The sequence below is a fragment of the Acipenser ruthenus genome, chromosome 2 (assembly GCF_902713425.1).
Source record: "Acipenser ruthenus chromosome 2, fAciRut3.2 maternal haplotype, whole genome shotgun sequence".
In the NCBI taxonomy this organism is placed as follows: domain Eukaryota; kingdom Metazoa; phylum Chordata; class Actinopteri; order Acipenseriformes; family Acipenseridae; genus Acipenser; species Acipenser ruthenus.
In genome coordinates, this window is record NC_081190.1 from 33289754 (window position 1) to 33314837 (window position 25084).

Here is a 25084-nt window from a genome sequence, read left to right on the forward strand (position 1 = left end):
ACAATGGTACCAAACAGCACAGTGACTACTTTTCTCCATTTAAATAGGCTGAATGACTGATTACAAGATTGGAGACATGTGTGATACTAATTAAAGAAACTAATTAGTTTGAAATATCACTATAATCCAATTATTTATTATCTTTTCTAAGGGGTACCAACAAATGTGTCCAGGCCATTTTAGAATATCTTTGTAGAATAAGCAATAATTCATGTCTTTTCACAGCTTCTTTGCTTTATTCTATGACATACCAAAGGCATGCAAGTATACATGATAAAATAGCTTTTAATTTCATCACTTTTCAGGAGGAATGAAGCATTATTTCAATGAGCTGTAAGGGTACCAACAAATTTGAGCACGTCTGTATATCCCAAAATACAACGTTTTCAACAGCATTTAAAAAAATTAAAAAAAAGATACTGGCAAGCTGTGAAAATGCGATATAATAAACAGTACCACTATGAAATGTACCTTTTATGACTTCTGCCTGTACGCGTGACACTTCTTCTTGTACACTTGATAACAATGCTCATTACGTGTTCTGATTCTGCAACTTTTCCACATAATGCCTATTGATGCAGAATGCAGTGTAAGTGGTACTTCTGTGTTTCTTTCTCACATTCTTTCTAGCACTCTGCTAGCCAGTCCACTCTTTTTGCCCAGTCATATATAGTGCACCATCTGTTGCAATCCCAGTTAGTTACTTCCAAGGTAATTCTGCACTTTCCATGGCTTCTTGAAGTTAAAATATGTCATTTCCTGTGGTTGTGTTGTTTATGCTTAAATTTAAAAGCTCTTCCCTAATATTAAAAGTTAATATTACCTGCCATTTCGGTAATACGCTCAACAACTGCGTTACGAGACAGACTGAACATTTTAAATTTTTTTCAGGGCATACTACATCAGCTGTTTTAGGCATGCACCTTTTTAAAAATTCACCCTTTCGAAAAAGGTTTGGCAGCACATGCAAGCTCTTTGCTAACAATAAAACTGGCATCCACAGCACTTTCATTTTTTCTTCTCATTTTCAGAAAAACCTTTTGTTGAGACTCCATATAGCTTATTTCATCTCCAGTAAACTCAGAATACATTGCTTTATGCAATGTGTCATAGTGAGTTTGTATATTATAATCTTTCATAACTGCAACCGTTGCACTGCTAATCAGACACATTGCCTTGATGTCAAAATTATTTAGTGAAAAAAATAATCTGGCTAGTGATTTTTTAATCTTGTGTGTTCCGCCTCCACCTTTCGCTTCCATGACATCTCCAACTACTTTGTGCCTACAGATTTTAAATTTTACCCAAAGTAAAATAGTTTAAACAAGCCTTTGTTAACCTAATCAAAATGATGTGTGCTGTGCTGTTACACGTGTGTGTGAGGAAACGGATCCTGTGCACTGTTAGATTGGCTATTTTATTACCTCTGTGAGCTGTGATTGGCTTAATGGGAATGTCACTCATACAATGCAGACTGCACATGTTGAATACACGTGTTATATTAAAGAGGCGGGTTTAAAGAAGAATTCGAAAACGATACAGTACATCAAGGCAATTTTAAAAACTAATGGGCGGGCTGCCAAAAAATTGGCCCATGGGCCATATGTTTGACACCCCTGCTTTAAAGTAGTAATTTTATTTTAAACTATGTCATTCAGCTTTAACTGCAACCTATTTAATAACCTGCAATTTACAAAAACAACAACAAAAAAAACCCTGCTAAAGCTCACAGGGAATTATACTACATTCCCCACACATGACAGGTTTACAGGATGTGAAAGTGGGCTTCTGGGTTGCTGGCTTCCCCAATGTGATGGGTGCTAATGATTGTACTCACATTGCACTGTCACCCCGATCCATGGAGCCTGCTCTGCAGGGTGACAATGCGAACAAGGAAGAGAATTGAGGCTACGTCTCATCAATCAATATTTCTCGAGTAAGCAGAACAAAAAGAAAAATATGCCATTGCACAACATGACTTTTATTGTATACGCAAAAAAGGAGAAAGGAAAAAGGCTTTTTTTTCTTCTTTTGTTGTTGCATCAAACAAGGAATACATTTTCAAATCAAAAGGTAAGTGCAGTTTCACTTCACGTTGTCTCTGCCTGCCTCCTTCTGAGCGCTGTGTCTGTTGATCGCTCATTTTCAGTCAATGTAAGCCACCTCCACATTTCACAATAAGCTACTGATCAAAAGATAAGCCTGGACTGCTGGGGCTTTTTAAATGAAGGTGGTCACGTGTAGTCTCAGACATTACCGTGCGCATTAAATTTTTGCTCATGTTAATGAGCTAAATAGTGTGCACACAAATGTATGTGTTCTCCGTTAGTAAATGGGACAGTCAATTTAGATTTGTCACGCACGTTAGGCTCACTACTTTACATGTGCGCCAACTCTACATTTAGTGCCCTTTAGTAAACAAGGCCCTTTGTACACTAAAGAATGTCCCCACAAGGTCATAAAACAGTTCTTAGTAATGGTGAATTAACCATCCATGTGTACCTCATTATAATAGTTGATATTAGTGGAGCCGGGACTGGTCGCACACTCACTCAAAGACATGACCACCATTATTGTGCAGTAAAATCTTATATTTTATATGCTTAAAAACATTTGCATTTAGCCAGAACAAACAAAAAACACAATGCGCTTCAACATGTAGCATGTCTTCATAAGGTGTAGCTATGAAAATTGCTAATTGGAAAAAAGCTTTAGAGTATAGGCCTATATAATAGATATAAATTAATCCAATCATTGAGCAATCAATTAAACAATATACATAGCCACATGATTTTATATACAGTAGATGCCGCTTATTAGCAACCTCTCGGTTCCCAGGAAAAGTTGTTATTAACCGAAGGTTGTTATTAAGCGAAAAGCCACATTTTCAAGTGTATGGAAAAACGATGTATACTATAGTTGTAAAAACAACGCACTGAAATACACATCTTGGTTCATTACAGTGTTAAAACATCAAATACCAGAACACACAACAGTTTACTAATACTACACTGATGTGTAAAACAAAAAACTATACACAGTACTGTATTGTACACATAGTACTACAACAACATACTATCAATGTCCTTAAAAACAGTAAACAAACTTGCACAGTACTTACATTTAATACAGAAGCATCATTTTAAAATAAGTAGTTGGGGTTTTTTTTACGATTTGCCACCTCCAGCTGTAATCACTTTCAATTTTGCTTGCAGCTTCGTAGCCAATTTCAAATTGCAGGATACAACAGATTTTCTGCTACCCGTACTTGTTTAGCACCGGGTTCACATAGTGCCTCCAGAATCCGATCTTTATCGGCTATAGAAAGGTCTACATGTTTTGAAGCCATGATGACAGACGACAATCAGTCTCAATAAATGTACTGCTGCTTGCACGCAATGTATTTGTGTGTGTGCCGTCGCCATAGAAATTGAAAAAAAAAAAAAGTTGTCATTAAGAGGCAGACAGTTGCTAATATGCGAAATCCATTAACATTAAATGTTGTTAAAATGTTGTTAATAACCGAAAGTTGTCTTTATCAGGGTTGCTTATAAATCTCTGGGTGACACAAATGGGTTTGCTTTCAGCAGTTTCCACACACACACACACACACACACACACACACACACACACACACACACATATAAATATGGTGTAGTTCACCTTGTGATGTCATGCAGTTGATAATATAGAGTACTTTCAAATGCTTCACTGTCAGCAGATGTTACTCACCAATGAGTCATCAGAATTGTGTTCACCACCTAGATCACTTTTTTTCTGCTCCAGTATATTTAATTTAAAAAAAAGCATTATACAGCCTTTATAAAATATCACCAAATTGTTTCTGGGATTATCTCCACTAAGCAGTAAGTCATACAAAATCACACATTGCTTAGTTTGTTTTATATTTCTCTTGGTTTAGCAATCACAAAATAACCTAGGTGGTGTACATTAAATAAAAACGTACAATTAGATTTGATTAAGTTCAAAATGAAAGAAAACAAATACATTAAAACACATTATTTGAGCCAACCTTTTGCAGAATGGTTAAAGTGGTCTTTAAAACAAAAACAAATCTATTGGGTTTACGGAGTGTCACAGACACTTTCACATAAACAAAGAAGAACCTTTGAACGTACATTGCTGTTTTTACTGTACTTTTTACACCTTCTTTTAAAAAATGTTGAACCCCTTGGCCTCTGATCCCACCTTTTAATCATGTTTAAGGTTTGTTTTTGAAGGGCTTAAAGTATTTTAACTTGAAACATTTCAACCCTGCAGGTAAAACTTGAACAAAAAGTTATTAGAAAATCGATAATCCCCACTACACAAAAGACAACAAAGCCAGGCTTAATTCTGAGAAGAATTGCTAGGCCCAAGGCCAAAAGACTTTACATTTCCAGTCGGCATAGACTGAAACCAAGCAGCGTTATGTTGTAGCTTGTAGTCTGTAGTCACTTTAAATTAGAAGGAGTGAAAGGATTTTACACTCATGTATTCCCTAGGGTCTACCTGTTGATAACTGGAACCTAAACAGTAAGGAATTAATGTAAGAGAGGTGGAAACTCAATTCAACTTTCTATTCTTGGGAAACAACTACTTCATAAATGGTCCAACAATGCTGGTGACTGAAAAAGATGTGTGGGAAATACAGTCCTATTAAAAGTTTGAAGGCAACTTGTTCGGCATGGGTACTTGAAAACCCGGGTACTTGTCAGGTTTTAAATTACCTGACCAGACCCAGGTCTCTTTTTACTACCCAGGTATTGATTATTAATTTGAGAATTTAAAGAAAATGTACAAAACATGACAATACAGTTGTAAGCGCGAGTCTCTGGCCGGCGTAATAAAGACAGTGTTAAAACAAGCTTTGCATGAAGCCTTTTCTTAACTGACAGGATATCAATGTTTTACAGAAAACAATAACACATAGCGGCAAGGACACCTCAGGAACTAAATCATAAAGATCAGGAACTAAATCGTAAAGATTAGTAATAATAACCACTTGGCTTCCAATAGGGAATACCTACAGTTGTTGCCCAGATGTAGTTTCTTACCAAGAAGATCAAATAAGTAGCTTTTATTTAAAAATAAACAAATAAATACAGTATTGTGAGTGGTGTACCCCAGAAAACAGACTGAAAACCGTAAACATTTTTATTTCAATGAAGTAGATTAACAAAGAAAAAGCATACACACTCCAAAATGCGTAAGGTGCAAAGTACACAATTAAATCAGTATGAGAAAAAACATTACTCACACTCTTAAGAAATGTTTACCTATTTTGTTTTGGGTTAAATAAAAAATATTTGTGTAGCACACTAAGTGAGTGTGCTAGTGCTTCCTCCTTTGAATTAAATATTTCCTTAGCAGATTTTGCAAATTCCATTTTCTCCTGCTTGGTCAAGAAATTCCACACAATGCTCCTTTGCTGGGTGCCTGGGTGCCATGTTTTAAAACAACAACAACAACAGCGGAATATGGCCAATAGATGTCGCAAAGAATCCTGCAGCATGAAATGCATTTAACATTAATAACTATATTCAAACTGAGGCATTTTTTATTATTATTATAATTTTGGTGTCCTCGGCTCACCGCGCACCAGCGACTGTAGTCTGGCCGGGCGTCTGCGGGCTTGCCAGTAGCTGCCCAAAGCTGCATTGTCCTCTGACGCTGTAGCTCTGAGGTGGCTGCATGGTGGGTCTGCAGTGTGAAAAGAAGCGGTTGGCTGACGGCACATGCTTCGGAGGACAGCATGTGTTCGTCTTCGCCGCTCCCGAGTCAGCGCGGGGGTGGTAGCGGTGAGATGAGCCTATTCTAAATTGGGAAAAAATGATAAAAAAACAACTGGCTACTACTAAATCTGGGAAACAGCAGCGTGAAAATGACGTTTTGCATTAATAAAAATCTCAACTCATGCCCGAATATCTGGGCACAGAACAAGCTCTTTCTAAATTCCCCAGCTGATATTTGTTGTTAAATACCCTGGTGACAAACAGACCCCTTCATTCACACAAAAGAACCAGTGTTAGATGATAATGCTGTCCCTTTAAGGTCTTGTAGTTATAAGAGTAGTCCCGTGTGGAGATGATTTCACTGATGATACACTCAAGACAAGTAGGGATTCACTTCTGTATCCTGAGCACTGCCTTGGTCCTGCCTGTTTGAAGCACGCTAACAAGCACCTTTGTTTCCTTAACAGATGGCAAATATTGTCACATCAGCTTGCTGTGTGGTGTTAGCTGCAGTGGTGGTAGTCTATGCTCAGAGGCGCAGCCAGCAGGGTGAGTTTCTATTTTTACTTTATTTTCTCTCTCTGTTCTTGTTCTTTGCTTTGCTGGTCTCCCTGGGCTACACAGTAATTCTAAATAGGGTAAGTCTTGATCTGCATCCACCGATCAATAGGATAGGAAGGCTCCAGGGAGCCAAGCATTTGTCATCTGATCACAAAGTGCTCCTGATACTGCAAGTATACAGAGATACATTTGGAAGTCTTGTAAGAACGAGTGTTAGAATAATGGAACAAATAACATTGGATCAGCATGTTTGAAAGTTCTTCAGTGTTCTGTGGTGAATGTACTGCACACACTGTTCTACTGATATAGTTTTAAATCTCTACTAAGGGCACATTCTTTTTTCTTTCTTTGTACCAGCATGTTCAGTTGATGAATGTACATTGGAAAAAATCCACAACCCCATACAGACATAATGATATAAATGTATACACTTTCGGCAAACACTTATAAAGGCATTAGCCAAAATATGTGTCTACTAGACTCTGCTAAAATGAAATACCCATAGTAGCAATTCCCCATTTATTTCTCAACCTAAAACACTTTTGCTTATGTTGTTGTTTAATAGTAGCAGAATGCAAATTAAATGACAGGCATCATTAAATTATTTTGCTCCTTCTTATTTTTAAACTGACACCAAGTAACAGTTTTTTGTAGTTCTGACCGTAGCTTCTTATAATAGCTTAACATCTACACTATCATAACATCAATAATGTTGTACATAATATTATTATTCAAATAATTACTCATACTACAAGCAAGGATGGTACATTTTTTTTTTGGTCTCACTCAAGCCTGAATATCCTGAGTAAGACAGTGATTATTACATTACTCCACTTGGTTCCCATGCTCAGGGGCTTTGACTGCAGGAGAAAATGCATCACAGTATCGAGCCATAATTTATTTAAGATAATTACAGCTGAACTCGCAAAATGTTACTCTGGTTTCTATCGCTCCAGTTCACTAAAACTAGATTGCATGGTGCAAGCAGTGGCACAGTGGAAGGCATTGGCAAGTAGTCTGATAATTGAATGTATTATGTGTACTACTGTATATTCTGTACTATTATAATATAATATTTTCAAAAGCTTGGTAAATGGATTTTGAGTAAATGTACTCACTTTTAATCATTTCTTATCAGGTATAAATTTGCTTTCCTTTTGTATTTCATGTAATGTAATGGTCTATTAAAGTTTTATTGCAAGTAATATGTACAAAATGTAATTTGACACTTCAGTTTTGCTAATTTAACTTAATGTAAGTTACCAAGATGCTTTTAACCCAAGACGTGTGTATCGATTTAATTGAAAAACTAAATAGCCATGTTTCTTGTTACTATCACTGTGGTCTTTCAAACCCAGAGGTTCTGGTGTTATTTGATAACACTTGTTTAAAATCTTTGTTTGTTTAAGTCAAAATGGGGGGAAGACACCCAGGAATGCTCACCAGTCAAACAATGAGATAGTCTGCAATAACATTGATCTTTTTTTACACTTCAGACTTGGGGATCTTGACAGTAGTGCAGCTGAAACAACCCTTGAGCTAACTGAAAGGGAATTTAAGATTTACTCCCTTGCACAAAACTGTAAATAATGAGGTCTTCACTTTACATTGCTGCATACTGTACCCAACAGCAAATCCTGATGCAGTTGTGTAGTAGCCTTTTAAAGCTGGCAACTTGTCCCTAAATTGTTGTCATGTTTTAAAGATAATGGACCGGATATTTAAAAGAGATGCGAGTTTCGGAATGGCAGTTGCAGGGATTTTCGGCCTTGAGAAAAACGTACGCCTGCGAATGAAATTTCAAATGTGAGCTGCAGGAGGAGAAATTGTGAATAACCATGCAAGTCCACCTAGAAGTGTGAAATTCAAAACATACGTTTTCTACAAATCACAATATTAGGGACACATTTGACTTCACATAACTAATTTGCAAACAACCTAAATACTATTTAAAGGCCGGTTGAGTGTGTGAATGTTTGTAATTAGTCAAGATGGCATTTTGAAATTTATATTTTTAAATGCTGACTGAAGAACAGAAACAAGAAAAAAGAAAGAGAAAACAGTGTGCTGGAATTATGAAATATACAATGCTTAAACAATACAAAATACAATTTAAAAACCAGCAGTTGTTCAGAGTGGTGCAAGAACTGAACAAAATATGAATAGATACTGTAACTAAATATACCAAAAACACATTTTGCATTGTTAGTGCCAAATATAATTTTTTCTCACCCTTGGATATTTTTGTTTTTTCCATTTCCAAACATTTTTTTTTTCATTTTCTAAGACATTGTCAGCTATTATTATAATCGACTCTTCAGTAAAATTGCCCTTTCTATGCATTTGAACAGTTTGAGCCATTGTCTCCCCTCATACGCAAATACACGGCATCAGCAGTATGTAGTCTGAGTTGTATTTCATCTCCTGTTTAGAGTCATGTAGATTTATTAGCTTCCATAGCCTTGCGAAATTAGCATTTTTCCTGTAACTCTTTTGAATTTCACTAAGTTGCGAATGCGTGCAAGATATTCGCAATGTCTATGTAGATTATCTGTTTTTTTTCTTAGTTAAACTGTTGAGGGCAAAGCATTTCTTTTTTTCAGCAAAGGTGAAGTTTTAAGCGAGAAAAATGAATCTCTATTCTGTATTAGAAGCAGAATTCTAATTCCGACAGAAGACTAGTTTCTTGTACATTTGTATCCAGTGGGCACAAGGTCCCTTTTTTTAAATCTTAGCCAGGACTTTTTTCCTGTAACAAAAAAAAATCCATAAAACACATATCAAACTACTAAGGTCAAGTTTCACAGCACATAACATACAAATAAGGCATGTTCCAAGAACATTCAGTTTTCTGTTGTTTGTAGTAATAAGTCTTATTCCATTATAATTAAGCACAAAACAGTCTGGTTAAGTGTGAAATATAACAGACTCCTGATTACATAAACGGTCAAGGCATGTTTTTTTTTTTTTTTTTTTACAACAGACTTGATTTGTGCCAAATTCAGTCCCAGTACAAAGTAGTAACTGTGACTAAGCTGGAAGTAAACCACTATTTGTTACTGTTACATTATACTTTTACTTGTAATGAAAGGACTGGACCCAGGGTAGGGAAAATAAAAATAATAAAATATATTTCATCACAAAAACGATACTGTTTGACTGTTAGTATTAATATTTAAAAGATAGATACATTATATTGACAGACCCTTTGAAAGTACTGGTCAGTGTCAGTATCATTTATAGTTGAGTCTCTGGACTGAACTGTGTGCCCAGGTTTAAAAGCGTAAGCCTTGTTTTATCACAGCATATACATATTCTGTACTGACATACCTATTTGACATTGTTTTTTTTTTCTTTCTAAAAAAAAATAACTAAGGCAGCTCAATAAGAAATGCATCACCAGAACCAAATTACATTAAAATCCCTTGTGGCAAAGCAGAGTAAAGAACCTACTTAGCTGTCAGTAACACGATAAAAATATATTTGTGTAACATCAGGGTAGACGATAACAAGAAGACTGTGTAAGGAATCAAACATGTTCCAGTTTTAATACATTGTAAGCCTAAAGCAGGATTTTAAGTCATGCTGAATTAAAATTGGTGTCTTGATGAAAAATGTAATTGGTCAAATTGACTTTTCTTGTCAGTTTAGGTTAGGATTAGTGGATAATGTTTGGTATACTGTATAACTTCAGCAGGCTGTATCAGTGTCATCTTAGCTGTCAGATGTTCAGCACCGACTTTCTCTTTTGGTAGTAGAAATGGTAAACTAATAATATTTTGTGTACCATTACAGGGAAGATTGTTCATTTACATTTTTTGTATGTATTTGAAGATGAGATAATTGCCTACTGTATTCAGGGTGTGCTGTTAACAGTTTATAAAGCAGGGCTGTATTTTGTATTGAATCCCCACTTAAATAAGGAATAGATTGATAGCAAACACTAGTGATAGTAATTAAAGCTGTTCTATTTCACCCTCGCAAAGAATTTCAACCAACAGCAACTGCTGTTGGGTAGAAACTGAGAAATAACATATTTACTAACATATCCTTAAAATTTCTAACTTAATTTTATAGCACCACAATTTGGAATTATTCAGCATCTTGTGTGTGTCAATTACAAGAGATGGGTAGAGCAGGCGAAATATAAACCAGCTGTTTCAAAGTTTGCCCTCAGGAAACATTCTTAAGAAAATACAATTATTAAATTGTGAGATTAGGTAGCTTGTGCATTCTGGCAATTATCTTAATGGATCTTATCCAAGAAAGTACAAATAATTTAAATTTTGAAAACCACATAATAACCAGGTCATCTCTTCTGAATAAATGTAAACTAATCATTTCAGTATGCCAAAAAATACATACATTATTAGTGCATTTCACTTTTCATAGTACAGTAACTTACCAGAGACACTGACAAGTACTGTACTATACAGTGAGAAACCAATGACACTTTTCTCATAATTTTTCTTTTTAACCAGGGTGAACATTTTATTTCGATGTGTCTTCCTTGTGTATTTGTAAAAAAAAAAAAACAAAAAAAAAAACATTTAAAAGACATAATGTGTTCATTAAGTTACCAGGAGCTTGTTTTTATTGACGCTCATTATTTTCTGGCAGTGACATTTCAATTTCTTGATAAAATGGCAGGCTGACATTGGCAGAAGCTATATTAAACAGGTTTGACTGTATTTAATTAATATTCCTCAGCTTTTTTTCCATTTTGTTTGCAATACAATTCATGCCATTCAGCATTTTATGACATTATCCAGAAGGTAAAACAACTTACAATTAAATCTCACTCACTTACATACTGCATCATGGTGATTTGATATATGAATAAAGTGGTGGAGATTTCAACCAAGATTACTTGTTTTATAATAATAAGATTATTAAATTGCTTCTTGGGTGGATCTAAATGGCTTTAAAGTTGTCATGAGTGACCCTAAAACCTTTCTTCCCTTGTACAAGGTGCGAAAGGTGTATGTGGCAGAGGTGCATGGCTCTTTGACAGAACCAGCTTGATTTATTTGAGGTTTTCCCACTGATGATGGGAATGAGAATGCAAAGATGGCTGCCCGGCTAACAAAGTTTAAGTTTTTTGCAGGTATCAGGCTTTTAAAGACTGTCACCCACACCTGTGATGGCTTTGACAGACTCACTGAGAGCAGAAACTGACCCAAGACTGTCACCGCTACTGGAAGTAGGCTGATCTTTGGGATTGAACATTTGTGAAACTACAACAGTGTTAAAATATTGTAATAACTGTACTATGTCTTAAAGAATATAACACCAGCAAAAAAATATATATTTCAGAGAAGAAAAAAGCTTGCCTGTTATAACATTGAGAGGAAGAGGCTAAACGTTCTAGGAAACTGGCTGACTTAAACATAGGGCCTCCCTTATCTATAAAATAAGTGAGAGCTATCAACACGAAATCCTGTGTTGACCTTGGAGGAAAGGTAGAAACGAGCATCTCATTTAATTAACTCCAATATTCACAATCAAGTTACTTAACAGAAAAAAATAAATGTAGTTTAGAAACAGGTTTTAAACTAAACACAGAGGCTCTATAAGAACAACAAACTCTATGAAAAGAGCCAAGATGTGTGAGTAAAAGTTGAAATAAAATAACTAATATGTGTTCTACTTGTATAAGGTTTTACTGTAGTAAAAAATAGAAGTCATGCTGTGGAAGACTGAAAAGGCAGAAAACAAGTATTTAGTTTAATTGGCTCAAGAATAGGTTCACAGTCAAGTTTCTTATTTAGAAAAATAAGTAAGCTTGATCTGAAAGCAGTCTTTAAACTAAACACAGGTATTCTAGAATAATTGGAACAGAATATGAGTGTAGAAGTTTTGTTATAACAGAAGAATTGTTAAGTTTGAAAATAAGACAATATAGTGCAGACTGTATTTAATAACTTTAGTATACAATAAGAGTGGCTGAAGAAATCTAATTGGTAACCTCGCCTTTGCATGCTTACAGCAAAGCAGTACTTGGCGTGGGTGTGGGTAGAACAGGGAAAATTAGTTTTGGCAACCGAAGCGAGATTCATCGCTCGTTAGCAGTTTGAATCCAATGTCTCTATAATGAGTGATTTTTTAATAGTAACTAATGAAAAGTACCTTTTGGTAACAGAAAAAGGAGATGATGGAGAAATGTCCATTACTTCATTATATTATAGAAATTAATGAGAACCTGGCAGCAGAAGCGAGCATTTCATTTAATTAAATTAGAAAAGTTGTCTACAGTGTAAATTCGTATCAGAAAAGCAACTAACTGTAATTGGAAAGAAGTTTGTAAGCCAACACACAGAGCCTTTTAGGTATTGCAAATAAAATGCAACCTAGACATAATTACATTTGAAACTATAAAGAAGTGTTGCACTTATTTAGGTTTTACTGTAATAGAAAACAGAAGTATTTATTACAGGAAAACTTAAGTTTAAAAGTGAAACAATTTAATACAAAGCTGTAACTTACTTTACTAACTTGGGCACCTGCATAAAGCTACAAGCTTTTTATTAGTAGATTTACCCCTCGGCTCTGTCTACCTGCTTGAAGCAATATTGGGACATTCAAAACTGGTTTGCTGGTCAATTGTGCTGTCCTCAGTTCAAGGTCTTTGCTATGTATAAACCTTTAAATTAACTAACGAGAAGTACAAGAAAAACAAAATTAATCTTCATTACCTTATTATGTTGAGATGTGGACCTCTTATCTGTAGAGATACCAGTCCGAGTCGTTTCTTGAATCTGGCCAAAGAATGACTTCATGCAGTGAATTTGGAAAAGCGCTGACAGTAGAGTTTCATATTAATTAAAACTAACCTTGGCAAGAGAGCAGGTTGTCTGAAACATGCTTGACTTAGGGCATTTTTAGTAACAGAGAAGTCAAGCTTAGTTTAAGAATTAAAATGCTAACATGAGACTGTTACATTTAACTGTTTTCTATAGCCTGGATTTAAATGGAAATAACTGGCTCTGCAACGACAGACTTAGAAGTTTGCCATGAACTTTCTAACAGCCTTTATCCAATATTATTTTGTTAAAACACATCTATACATGAAACAAAGCCAGCCTATTGAAAATAATGTCTTTTGATGTTAAGATGGAAATTATTTTAATATTTTAAACCCGGGTTGAAATAACCCAAATATATAATCTTGCAGGTTTTTAACAGGTGCTGTGAAAGAGAGGGCTCTGCTCTGCTCCCCCACTTAATAAACAATTGGCTCGCTCTGCACCCCGCTCCACTCACACACTCTGTCCCCAACGCAGGGCCGGATTAACCAATATGCCAATAACACAATTCGCCATAATTAATATGCATAGGCCCCAAAAATATGCGTTAGCGTAGGGCCCCCACATCCTTTAATCCGGCCCTAGAGTAAAGAAAGGCGAAGAAGGTTCTGTTGCACACAAACAAAAAAAATGGACATATTTGCCATTTGTTCTTTTGAACCCTTCTTTGATCTCAAAATGGTCCAAGCAATAATTTATTGAACCAACATATTTTCTAAGCATCTACAGCACATTATTTGCATTCAATCAATTGAAAAAAAAAAAAACCAATCATGAAGACAGTAGACATGATTTAAGAATTTGTGAACTTTCCTTGCCTAATTCTATATGTTTGGCGTAATCTGATAATCTTTCAACCTTTGGGGTTGCAAGAGTTCTGTGTTTTCTATTTGTTTTATCTACATTTTGAGAAAAAAGTCTCCTCCCTGCAGTGCAACAAATAATACTACACATTGAAGATTGTGGTAGGCAGTCAGCATTGTTTTCTGAATTAACACTTTTTAAAAACCGCTTTAGAAAAGGATTACAGTTTTTTTTTCTAACTTTGCACAAATAAGTAGATTAACAAATATATTTAAAAAAAGGCATGTGCCATAACTTATGGGTTAATAGGTTACAGAAGTACCGTATCAATAAAAGCAAGGAGAGGGTCATGCAGTCAAGCAGGAGCAGCTGGAGGTTTTTAATTTAATACAATTTAACTGAATCTTCTGAACTCAATTACACATGCATTGACAGGATAATAAGAGCAGTATGATCCGTTTCTGAACTTTGTTTGTAATATAAACTTTATTAAAAGAATCAGTAAAGAAAGTAATACTTTTAATCGAATTAGAAATGTTGCTGTAACACTATGCCTAGCATATATTATCCCAAAAGCAGTGACAAAAGTTAAATAAATATATTTAATAATTCATCGTTTCCATGACTTGACCCAGAAGACTTCAAAACAGTTTGAGCAACAATTTGAGCAGTTATGGTATAGTATTTTACTAATGCTTAACTGAAAAAAAGAGAAAAAAAAACGTTCCTGCAAATAAAGTACAGTATTGAAGTAATACATGTGTTTCCTCCAGGCTCTAAGCGGTCGACTCCCGTTTTGGCTTCTCAGCGCGTGACTGAGAGGCCAAAACGAAAGAAGTGACATGGGAGAATAACACACTGAGCCTTTATGCGCTTGCTGATGACATGTTGGTTAGTGGCGGATTCTCCTTGCAGAAAAGCAACCAAGTTTACAATTCAGAAATGGGGTAAAATACATACATTTGCCATGGTAACTGTGCCATGTTTTTCCTTTGCTTATGTACTGTAATTTTAGGAAGATAATGCCCTTTTGCAAATAATGGGATCATTACCGTGTGGAGAATGATAAGCTGTAATGTCACAGAGATTGTGTCTGTGGGACCAACTGTCAATTTGTCTGTGGGTTTGAAGAATAATGAAAGGGCCGTCCACAACACTACCATCAAGCTTCCAAATCAGCCTTAGTTCTACAGAAAAGTGTAATGAGAAGAAAAATCCCTGTGTATATCAATATCTGTGACTTGCGTTAATTACTGTTTCGTTTAATTAAAATGAACCAATTAAAAACAATGATCACGTTTCAAGGGAGATGGATTAATCTGTAGATAGAAATAATACTATTACATATGCTTTATCACACATTGACTAGGCTTTGACCATGGTCAACTTCGATATGGCTTCCCATGTACCTGCATGGACCTCTCAAAACTACATTTCCCATTATCCTCCTGCTCACATATATAACTGAGATGGATTTACCAGTGAGCAGGAGGATGATGGGAAATGTAGTTCTGAGAGATCAAATCCAGCAATTGGGAAGCCGTCTTGAGGCAGGGAATCCAATTTAAAAGTTTAAAAAAGTGGTAAAAATGTAAAAAAGAAACAAAAAAAACAGTAGAAGCAACACATGGGAACATGTAGCACAATAAAATAAAGGTCCTTATGTTACCCTTTAAATCACATTAACTCGTTCACGAATTATTACGTGAAAAGAAAAGCGTTAGATGGCAAAGACAAAGACTGTAAAATAGTGTATATGACCTATAGGCTGAAGAGAGTTAAAATAGAAAAACTACTTAGCCAAGCCAGAGGTTACAAGTAGGATTCATTTGAGTATTCCTGAGCTTCGGCAGTGTGTAATGAAAATACTGTCAATCACTCACAGCAGCATTAAAGAAAGCAATTTGTGTTTTCCTAGGGCATGCAGTTAGAGCCGTGGCCCTTGCCAGCTAATGTGTTTGCATTTTCTATTAAAGGAATTTTTGCAGTGAGTAAAAAAAAAATATCTTATTCATGACACTGTTCTACAATAAAATTCCTTAAGCATGAGTCTGTTTTGTATGCATGCCTGCATATATTAGCATTTTTTTGAAAGCCAAGGATTAGATGTAAAGATTAGAAGTAAAATCAACAGCCACTAGCCTGCAGTGGTCAAATTTAACTGGAAACGAATAACAGCCTCCAGACATGAGTGAATGCTGTGTCTGTTCTGAGATATTAGAACTGCAAGACAGTTTCAGTATACAGTATCTAGAGTTTGCCACAGCATGCCAGGGGAAGTGAAGTAAATGACGTGTTGATGGAGCAGAATCTACAAAAGTGGCCGAATACAGAAAAAAGAATAATAAGTTATTGACTTAGGAAAACCTTCTATCATTTTGTTTCATTTCTATCCATTCTTACATTCTGAGCAGTCATAGGGTGCCACACAGGCTGTAAGAGCATTTATGTAACGTTTACTGTAGAGTCATACAGTATGTACTGCTTTGGGGAATTAAGTGGCCAGGTTTGACCTTGTACTTTAGGTAAAAAATAATCTGCATGTGTTCTGCAGGAAACATTGGCGAAAAATAGTAAAATGAACAAAGAAAAATAAATTAGAAGGTGAGAACATAGTGACTAGAGGCAGGTGGTGGTTTGACATGTGCCTAAACACCAAGCAATGGGCAAGTCATTGCTGATTAATATAAAATATAATTAAATAAAAATTCTAGTAAACTGAATATATATATATATATATATATATATATATATATATATATATATATATATATATATATATATATATATATATATAAGCTAACAAGTAAAAATAAATCCGATATTTTCAGTTGGGCCATGGCATATTAGATTTATATAACGCGTAACGCTTCTATTGAGTTTCTTCATGTATATTTTATTTCCTTATTTTCATTTTTTTCATTATTTGTTTAGTTTAAATTGGGACTATGTTGTGTCCTTCCACAGTCTGCAGTGATCTATTGGTGCGTCAGTGTCTTACTATTGATTTTATGACCGAAGGAACTTTTAATTCATTTGTGCTTTGTTTCCGGGGGTGGGAATGGTGTCTTTTTGAAGCTCAGTTGAGCGGCGGCAGTTGAGAACATGTCCTGTATGAAGTAATGGATTTGCTCACCCAGGTCCGAATGATGTGTAAATACATTTATTTCTTAGCCTAGTTGTGCACTGTGATTGTTACATCTGCTTTTGGAGTACTATTTGTCGGTTCCTATTCCTCAATTCGTTGGTTTTGCTGTCATTCTCAAATGGACTCAGTTACTCCCCTATTTTCATTCTGGGTTTCTGTTTAAAATGTGTGAAGTCAATAATAATTATTGTTAAACATTTCACTTTCCATAAACTACAGTGCTTCTCAAACTGAAATACAGTAAAATTAGATCCGGCTAATGAGCAAAACGTACTCCTATTGTGACGAACCCACTGGCATAGCAGATGTTATTTTTTGCCGACGTACATAACAAAAGTTTTTTTCTTCTATAACACACATAATACATGTTTTTTTTTTTTTTGTTGTTGCCACGCACAAATAACATAGTTTATTTATGAAAATGTATTCTCATATATTTTACAAGTAACAAAATGTATTATTTCTACAGTAATACACATGCTGAACCCCTTAATAGCCACACTATACAGTAGTTTTAGAAGTGTGGCAAAATGTGTACACTCCCTTTTGTATTTGGCCAGCAGTACTATAAATTCACTTTGGTTATCTTTACACTAAGAAGAAGGCACAGCTCTGCCTTTACGCTTAGCTGTAGCAGTGGTTTGTTTTGACAGCTGTCAGGAGACAGAGGATAGGCTCTGTCTCCTCACCCATTTTTATTTCTTCAAGGTGTGAAGCTGCAGGACCAGTTGATCCCTTCCTTAATGTCATAAGACAACGGTATCAGTAGTCATTACGGTAGTATGTGAGAAAGGTTGGCTATGTGTTTGCTCGAATTCCTTCAGGGCCACTCTCAAATAGCTACTGGAAGAAAACCAGAAAAGACTTGCTCTTTGTTGCTTGCATTTTCTGTTCTTGTGCATTATGACTGGAATTTGGATTACGGTTTATCCATAACAACCCTTTCATCTCCAATTCAAAAGAGGCTCTAATGCCTTGTTGGAGTGAAGTTTCCTTGGGGAGTCCCCCCATGTTACTGAGGTTCACATCTCTGACAAATACATATATATGTAAAGTCTGCAAGACAGACAGTATCTGTGGTTCACTTCTCAAACCAGTTATAAGCAATTCAGGTCTACTTTCCCCCACACCATGCTGTATGAGTCAGTAAATAAAACTGATTATCCTTATTTCCCCAAAGCAGGTTTATGCCTTTAAGCCAAGACATAATGGTTCCCATTTCTAATTACCCAATTGATAAGACTCCTTCTCAGCAGTACTTAAAAGCTCTGCATTCTTTCAAGGGTTAGCTCCAGCCCCAATCCATGCTTTTACTATTTAAAAATGATGATATTGGGTGTTATTCTGAAGTGTGTTATCATTTTAAGTTGGGCAAATGACATCCCACCTTGACTGATATAGAGTATATGACTACAATAAGTACCCCATTATAATTGCATGGAAGCATTGTCTGACAAACGCTTGGAAGGTTTTTGGGATGTGAAAGTACTGCATTTCAGTTGCCCCTTCCTATATAGGCACCAGTAAATGACATTGCTGTGTTTAACTTCATTTAGAGGTCGATGTAGACTGTTTTTAGGGGAATACAATTATTTCATTTTTGGAAGAGGTTTCCACAGCTGATGTCAAGGCTCTTCATCCCATACTTTATCATATCAACAGTACCAATAACTAAATACCATTGCTGTATGAAGTGATATACTTCCATGTTATGTTATGCTGCCACACTTGCAGCCCAGAGGTGACGGAGTTAGGAATACAGAGAGCAGTAAAAGCTGTATGAGATTTGTGGAGCACGAAAATACAAACCAAAAATAAATTTGACCCTGGGATTGAATATGCAGGGTCTTCTCCATCTCTGCCTCTCCTCAACAAAAGCCAAGTGTCGCCACATCAGGAAGTGTACCACAGCAGCCATCCTGCAGCCGATGACAGGTCTCTGCTTTTATACAGCTCTTAATTACTCGCTTCTACAATGGTTTGCACCTTGTAAGAAGAGGTGTAAAGTTTTTGGAGGGTCAGCAATTGCCTAAGTGCAAGGCAAAATCCTTACATCACATTATAATGTTTGCACCCGCTTAGTATCCAGATCCTGCCCAATTCCATGCTCTTTTCTTCATTTAAATGCATTTCAGTATAATTTTAATGGATTAATGATGGCAAAGTGCAAATTTGATAGCGGGTGCAGAACGGCAGGTGAACACCATTCTTTACATACGCCGCATTTTTAGTGGCTGCTAAAATCAGACTTTACGGCTGCTAAACGTGATTTATGGCCGCACTATGGGGGTTTTGCACCCGCAAATCACTTTGCGTGTATCCTTACATCCACCCCACTGTCCTGTATCTTCAAAATCTGATGTTGGTTATATGTACTAAAGAGGCAGATAAAATAGAAAATGGGGCGTTTAAATGTATCCAGATGTTATTATTTTACCCTGATTCAATCCAACAGAAGCAGCACAAATAGAGAGAGAAAGCTCCTGGTGGCATGCATATCTAAACAAGAAATCCAAATAAAGCTTTCTTCGTAGGCGGGCATACCAGTTACTTATCCCAGATAGAGATATAAATATCAAAATAAATCATAGCTGATCAATGCTCCGCAGCGGAGTGCAAGCTAGTTCATATTTTGATAGCCAGTCCCAGAGAGTGCTTTACCACTCCTCTCCAGCTGTACGCTCATCCCTGCATCTTGTTATCAAAGGGAAAGTGGTTAATGGACTGACGTGTCACTTTCTCACTAGTTTTAATCAGTTAACTGTTAACAGGCGTTCATTGAGGCGAATTGTGTTTCATTTGCTGAGTCAGAGAAATGGCTTTCACCTTTTTTACTTCAGAAAATTCAAGTCAATAAATGATATCTGGTTTCTTGCTGATTCCTAGAAATTAGTTCTGCCTAGGGTTTCGTGAGGCATCCGCTGGCAATCGGCACCTACAAATTCCATGGCAGTTCAGAAGTAAAAAACAAAGTGGGCATTCAGATAGGTGTTGGGATCATGATAAATTAGCAATTGACGATGCATTAACTATTAAAGAGATAGCAGACATTTTCACAGATGAGATACACACCACTGGATATCAAAAACGTTTTCTATTATTAGTGTTGAATAAAGTTAGGGGTGCATTTGTTGCTTAAGTGAAAAATGTAACTACCTGTAGCAAGTTTTCTACTATGACCCTTAACTCCAGTCAATATTTGTGTAACATCATTTTCAGTTACAATTTTGTCAGAAGGCTACTAGAAGGCACTTGGTTAGCAGATGTAACCAAGACTGCACAATTCACATGCAGGAATCATTGAGAATTGACAGTGGTATCGTAGATACATAGATGTATTATCTGCATACTGTATGAGGATGGACAGATCAGAAAATAAATACATTTATTTAATTTTAGTAATAGAGGGGAAATAAGCTTTGGACACACAGCTAGAAATATGATATAGAGAAAACTCACTGGTGTCTTCAAAAACAGATTGATAAAAGAAAAGAAATAGGGGTCCCATACGGTTTTGGATTAACATTTTCAAGGCATGATTAAACAGTTTGCAAAATGTTAGCTCTGCATGGCTTGTGTGAAAATGCATCTATAAATATAGGGGAAGTTGTGAATAATAATGATGCTGACATGTTAATTAAAACATGGCTCTGAAGGAATTAATTTGCACACAGTTATTAGCATTGCAAAACATGTCATACACCAGATTATTATATATTTTTTTTTTTTTAAAGAAAGTATTTTTATTTATTGTATTACTCAGTGGTGTACCTAAATGTAACAGGGACTGAAAAGTGTAAAAAAAAAAATTGCCAGTGGAGAATCTGAAATCTATTCCCTGACCTTGCTGTTCTTGGTGTGCTCATACTTCTTTTTTGTATTTTTCTTTTACAAAAGCAGTGTGGTCAAGGCCTTGCCCACAAAGCCCATGCCACTAGACCACATTAACCACCCTCTTTGTCAGAGGAGAGTCATACAAATGAATAATGGTTATGTTGCCAAGTGAACAATATTAGTCAAGTAGCAGGACAGTAGCCAAAAAACACATTCATCTAAAAACTCTGTGCTTTCTATTGTTTAAAAAACAATTCTACTAATAATAAAAGATACACTGCAGTTGAGTTTTGGGAAAATATGAGTATTGTAAAATATGATTTTTTGTTTGCTGATGTGTTTGGTATACTTATTTCTAAACTGAAGTTTATTTGGCATACCTTACGTTTATATGTACCGCTACATAGTCAACACAGATACTGCATTTTTTTGTGTGTGTGTTCTAGGAAACATAGTCTGCTATCTTTAGACATTTTTATACATTTGCATAGTCATGGTTTTGTAGTTTAAATAGTTGATATTACATTTATTTTTCTACTTCTTTAGTTCTCCCAGAATGCTGTTCTCCAATGTACAGGGTTACAAGGCATACAAAGCTCATGTGTATACAACAGGCAAGATGCCGTAAAACTACAGCAATCATACTTAAACATTTTTTAGATATAAATTGTGTTAAAGAGAAAAAATATCCTGAACTATTCGCAGCTGACTAGTATTTTATTTTTTTAATAAGGTAAAAACTTGATGTTTACCATGAAAACTACAAAGATGTAACTAATATGTTTAAAAAACATAATTTAAAACATCAACACAATATCACATAATAGCTAGCGTTGCCTATTCTGTAAATATAGTGATAATTATTACTATCTGTGGCAGCTGACACCTCCGGGAGCTTTAATTGTATTACATTTGCAGAAGGTTCCTGATTTATCACCTGCAGTATATATACTGTAGTTATATATGTCCACTTGCACATACAGTGACATTATAGCTACACATATATACTGTATTATATAGTGTGATTCTCTTTAAGAAAAAAGCATTATCACATTATGATCAGATGTTATTTTGTTTAGCTTTATAGGAGACGAAACAGCTGTTTTAAATCAGCCTAGACTGCTGACTCTTCCCCTATGTCTTCCCCTATGTCTGTGCCATAGTTGTCCATACCTCTGTCCATATGATATTCACTTTTATGTCCTGACTTGTAAAACTTTCAACTGCTTTACTCACAGTCAAGGAAGAACGCAGCAGCCTATCTCACATGTCTATTACAGTAATGCATCCTCTCTGTATGACTACAGTGTATGTGACTTACTTGAAATCACTGAGATTACAATTTTTAACAGAACCATTTATAATCCATTTACTATTAGGAAGTGACCTTATTAAACCTTACTGTATTCACTAGCATTATGCAGTTAAAATATTAAGCATCATCTGTGTTGCTATTAGTAGATAGATAAATATGTTTCCTATTTTCACAATATTCAGTATTTAAATACACAACGTGTTATTAATAAAAGCACACTAAAAAATAAGCATACGCAGCATACAGATAAATACAACATATCTTATGTGTCACCATTTCTTTTAGATAGATGGACAATCAAGTATTGAATTCAGTTCACGTCTCTTAAGTCAGGTACACACTGCCCGATGCGATCATTGCATAACCCAGTAGCCAATGCGAGGGAAGCATATTGCAAAATCTGAAACATGTTTAAAGTTTGTGAGGTGACTGAAATCGATCGGCCGTTTCACAAGGACAGTTGCAGGGATTTTTCTCCTCATTTGTGCTTTGAGAAATAATGTATGCCTGCGAGTGAAATTTCATCGCAAGTGTTTTTGGGAACAAATTTGAAAACGTTGATATAAACCTTATACAAATATAAAAAGTTGTTATGAAAGTCAGCTCCACATTAAAGTTTGGTGCATTTATTCAAATATACTGACAAAGTTGCTAGTTGCCTCAAACAGATGGATTCAGGATGTAGGAACAGTGTCAAGATCCAGGATAAATAGCCCACTCATTGGTGATCAGATATTTGGCATTAAATATATTATAAAGAATGGAAGCCTTTTTATTTTACAAAAGGGCAACTCTTGGCAACGAGTCCATGGACTGTTAATATAGTCATTTGGCAAATCCACAAAAGCAAACCCAGGATGAAAGATTTGGCACTGTCTGCTGCCTTAATTATATCAGCTGTATATTAGACTTGCAATCAGCACACACACACACATAAACCTCTGATATATATATATATATATATATATATATATATATATATATATATATATATATATATATATATTACCTGCATGTTCTCCCTTAGGAAACTAGTAGATATTAGGTCCTATTCAAGCACACCTGCAGTTGTTGAATTGGTGTAGGATTTAAAAAATATATACTGTACAAATACACATTCTGTAGTTAAACAAAAATAAATGTCCCCACATGGGAACATAAATGTTTGATTTTTCTCTAAGACTTTGCTGGAAGCATGTGTTTTTGTATCATAATTATTAGATGTTGGGCACTTCCATTTGCTATATTGGCCTCAATGCAGTTTGTTCAGCTTTGTAAATGCACAACATGTACAATTTCTGGAATTATTTTGCAGTAACACTTTAGTTTAGGGATCTGATACAAGTGATTATAAACATGTTATTAATTATGCTATTAACAATTATAGAATATGAATATAAATAATAAGAGTATTATTACACACTTTTGTCATTATTTTTTGCGCTATTGTTTATAATCGCTTATAATGGATATAGTCTGTCTGTCTTTATAGGTCTGTTTGTTATTATTATTATCTGTTTATTTAGCAGATGCCTTTATCCAAGGCGACTTAAAGAGACTAGGGTGTGTGAACTATGCATCACCTGCAGAGTCACTTACAACTACGTCTCACCCGAAAGACGGAGCACAAGGAGGTTAAGTGACTTGCTCAGGGTCACACAATGAGTCAGTGGCTGAGGTGGGATTTGAACCGGGGACCTCTTGGTTACAAGCCCTTTTCTTTAACCACCGGACCATACAGCCTCCTGTTTGTCTCTATGCCTGTGTGTCTGTCTGTCTGTCTGTCTGTCTTTATATGTCTGTCTCACCAATTGTATGGGGTTGCTTTGTTGTTGCAATACAGTTATTATACACTTTTGCCATGGTTTTGTTTTTGCTATTGTTTATAACCACTTATAACGGATCCCTAAAGTGTTACCTATTTTGCTAGCTACAACCATGTATTACGGCCAGATAACTGATTCCTCCTTGACTTTCAGGAGGCAGGATCCAGTATGAGATGATCGGCAGCGATGTGACCATGATGTGTGGTATGCTGGAGAGCGACGCCTCAGTCACATGGAAGGTGAACGGCACTGATGTGAAGGCTGACAAAGTAGAGGGTCCCAGACTCATCCTGAAAGAGATAACCTTGGCTAGTAATGGACTCTACAGCTGCTTTGAGAATCCTACTGGAGACCTCAAGGATCAAATAACACTCAGAGTTGGAGGTGAGTAAAAAAAAAAAAAAATTAAAAATGAATAACTACCTAAAACCTTTTTCTAGTTTGTAACTGGTCAGCAAGGCAGAACTGACACACATAAACACATGCATGCAGGTCTTTATTGTGTTCCTTTGAAATCTTCGCAAGAGTAATTCTATACATTTGTAAAACAATTACCATTACAGAAGCAATCATGAAAAGTAAAAGTAAAAAAAAAAATTCCTGGAACCATGTTCCACAAGCACTAAAAACATAGGAAACACACTTATTGGATCCACCTATATTTTAGATCTTCCTATAAGGGTGATTTCCTCCTGAATTATGTAGTATGGGGCAGGATTTTCAAAAAACAGTGTTACTGTGTCAAACCCGTGGTAAAGTAACAAGAGCTTTAGTAGCAAGTGATTTTCAAATGAAATGTGCTAATTAAATCAATCCATTAATGCTTTGAAATTGAGTCGATGAGGTTGTTAATGAACGCATTTCTCGTTAAAATCCTTAATTATCGCAGGTCATGTACATCATTTCCTGTCTCAACGACTAAATAAGGTGAACTCGTTAATCAAAATGCATGTTAACAAGATGAAGAAAATTGAATGGAAGCATAATTTGCTGTTATGGTAACTACTAGCGTACAGCGAGACGGCTCTCTCACCTGCGAGCAGCAGCCAAATGGA

The 25084-nt window shown here is 35.7% G+C and overlaps 1 protein-coding gene across 2 annotated transcripts in view; it reads left to right on the forward strand.

Annotated features, from left to right (window-relative positions):
- LOC117408654 (ciliary neurotrophic factor receptor subunit alpha-like) overlaps positions 1-25084 on the forward strand; it is a 160770-nt gene that overhangs the window by 60364 nt on the left and 75322 nt on the right. For both annotated transcript variants that reach the window (XM_058994445.1, XM_058994454.1), the window contains exons 2-3: positions 6203-6284; positions 24183-24413. In XM_058994445.1, the coding sequence (XP_058850428.1) occupies positions 6203-6284; positions 24183-24413 (313 nt within the window). The remainder of the gene's footprint in view (positions 1-6202; positions 6285-24182; positions 24414-25084) is intronic.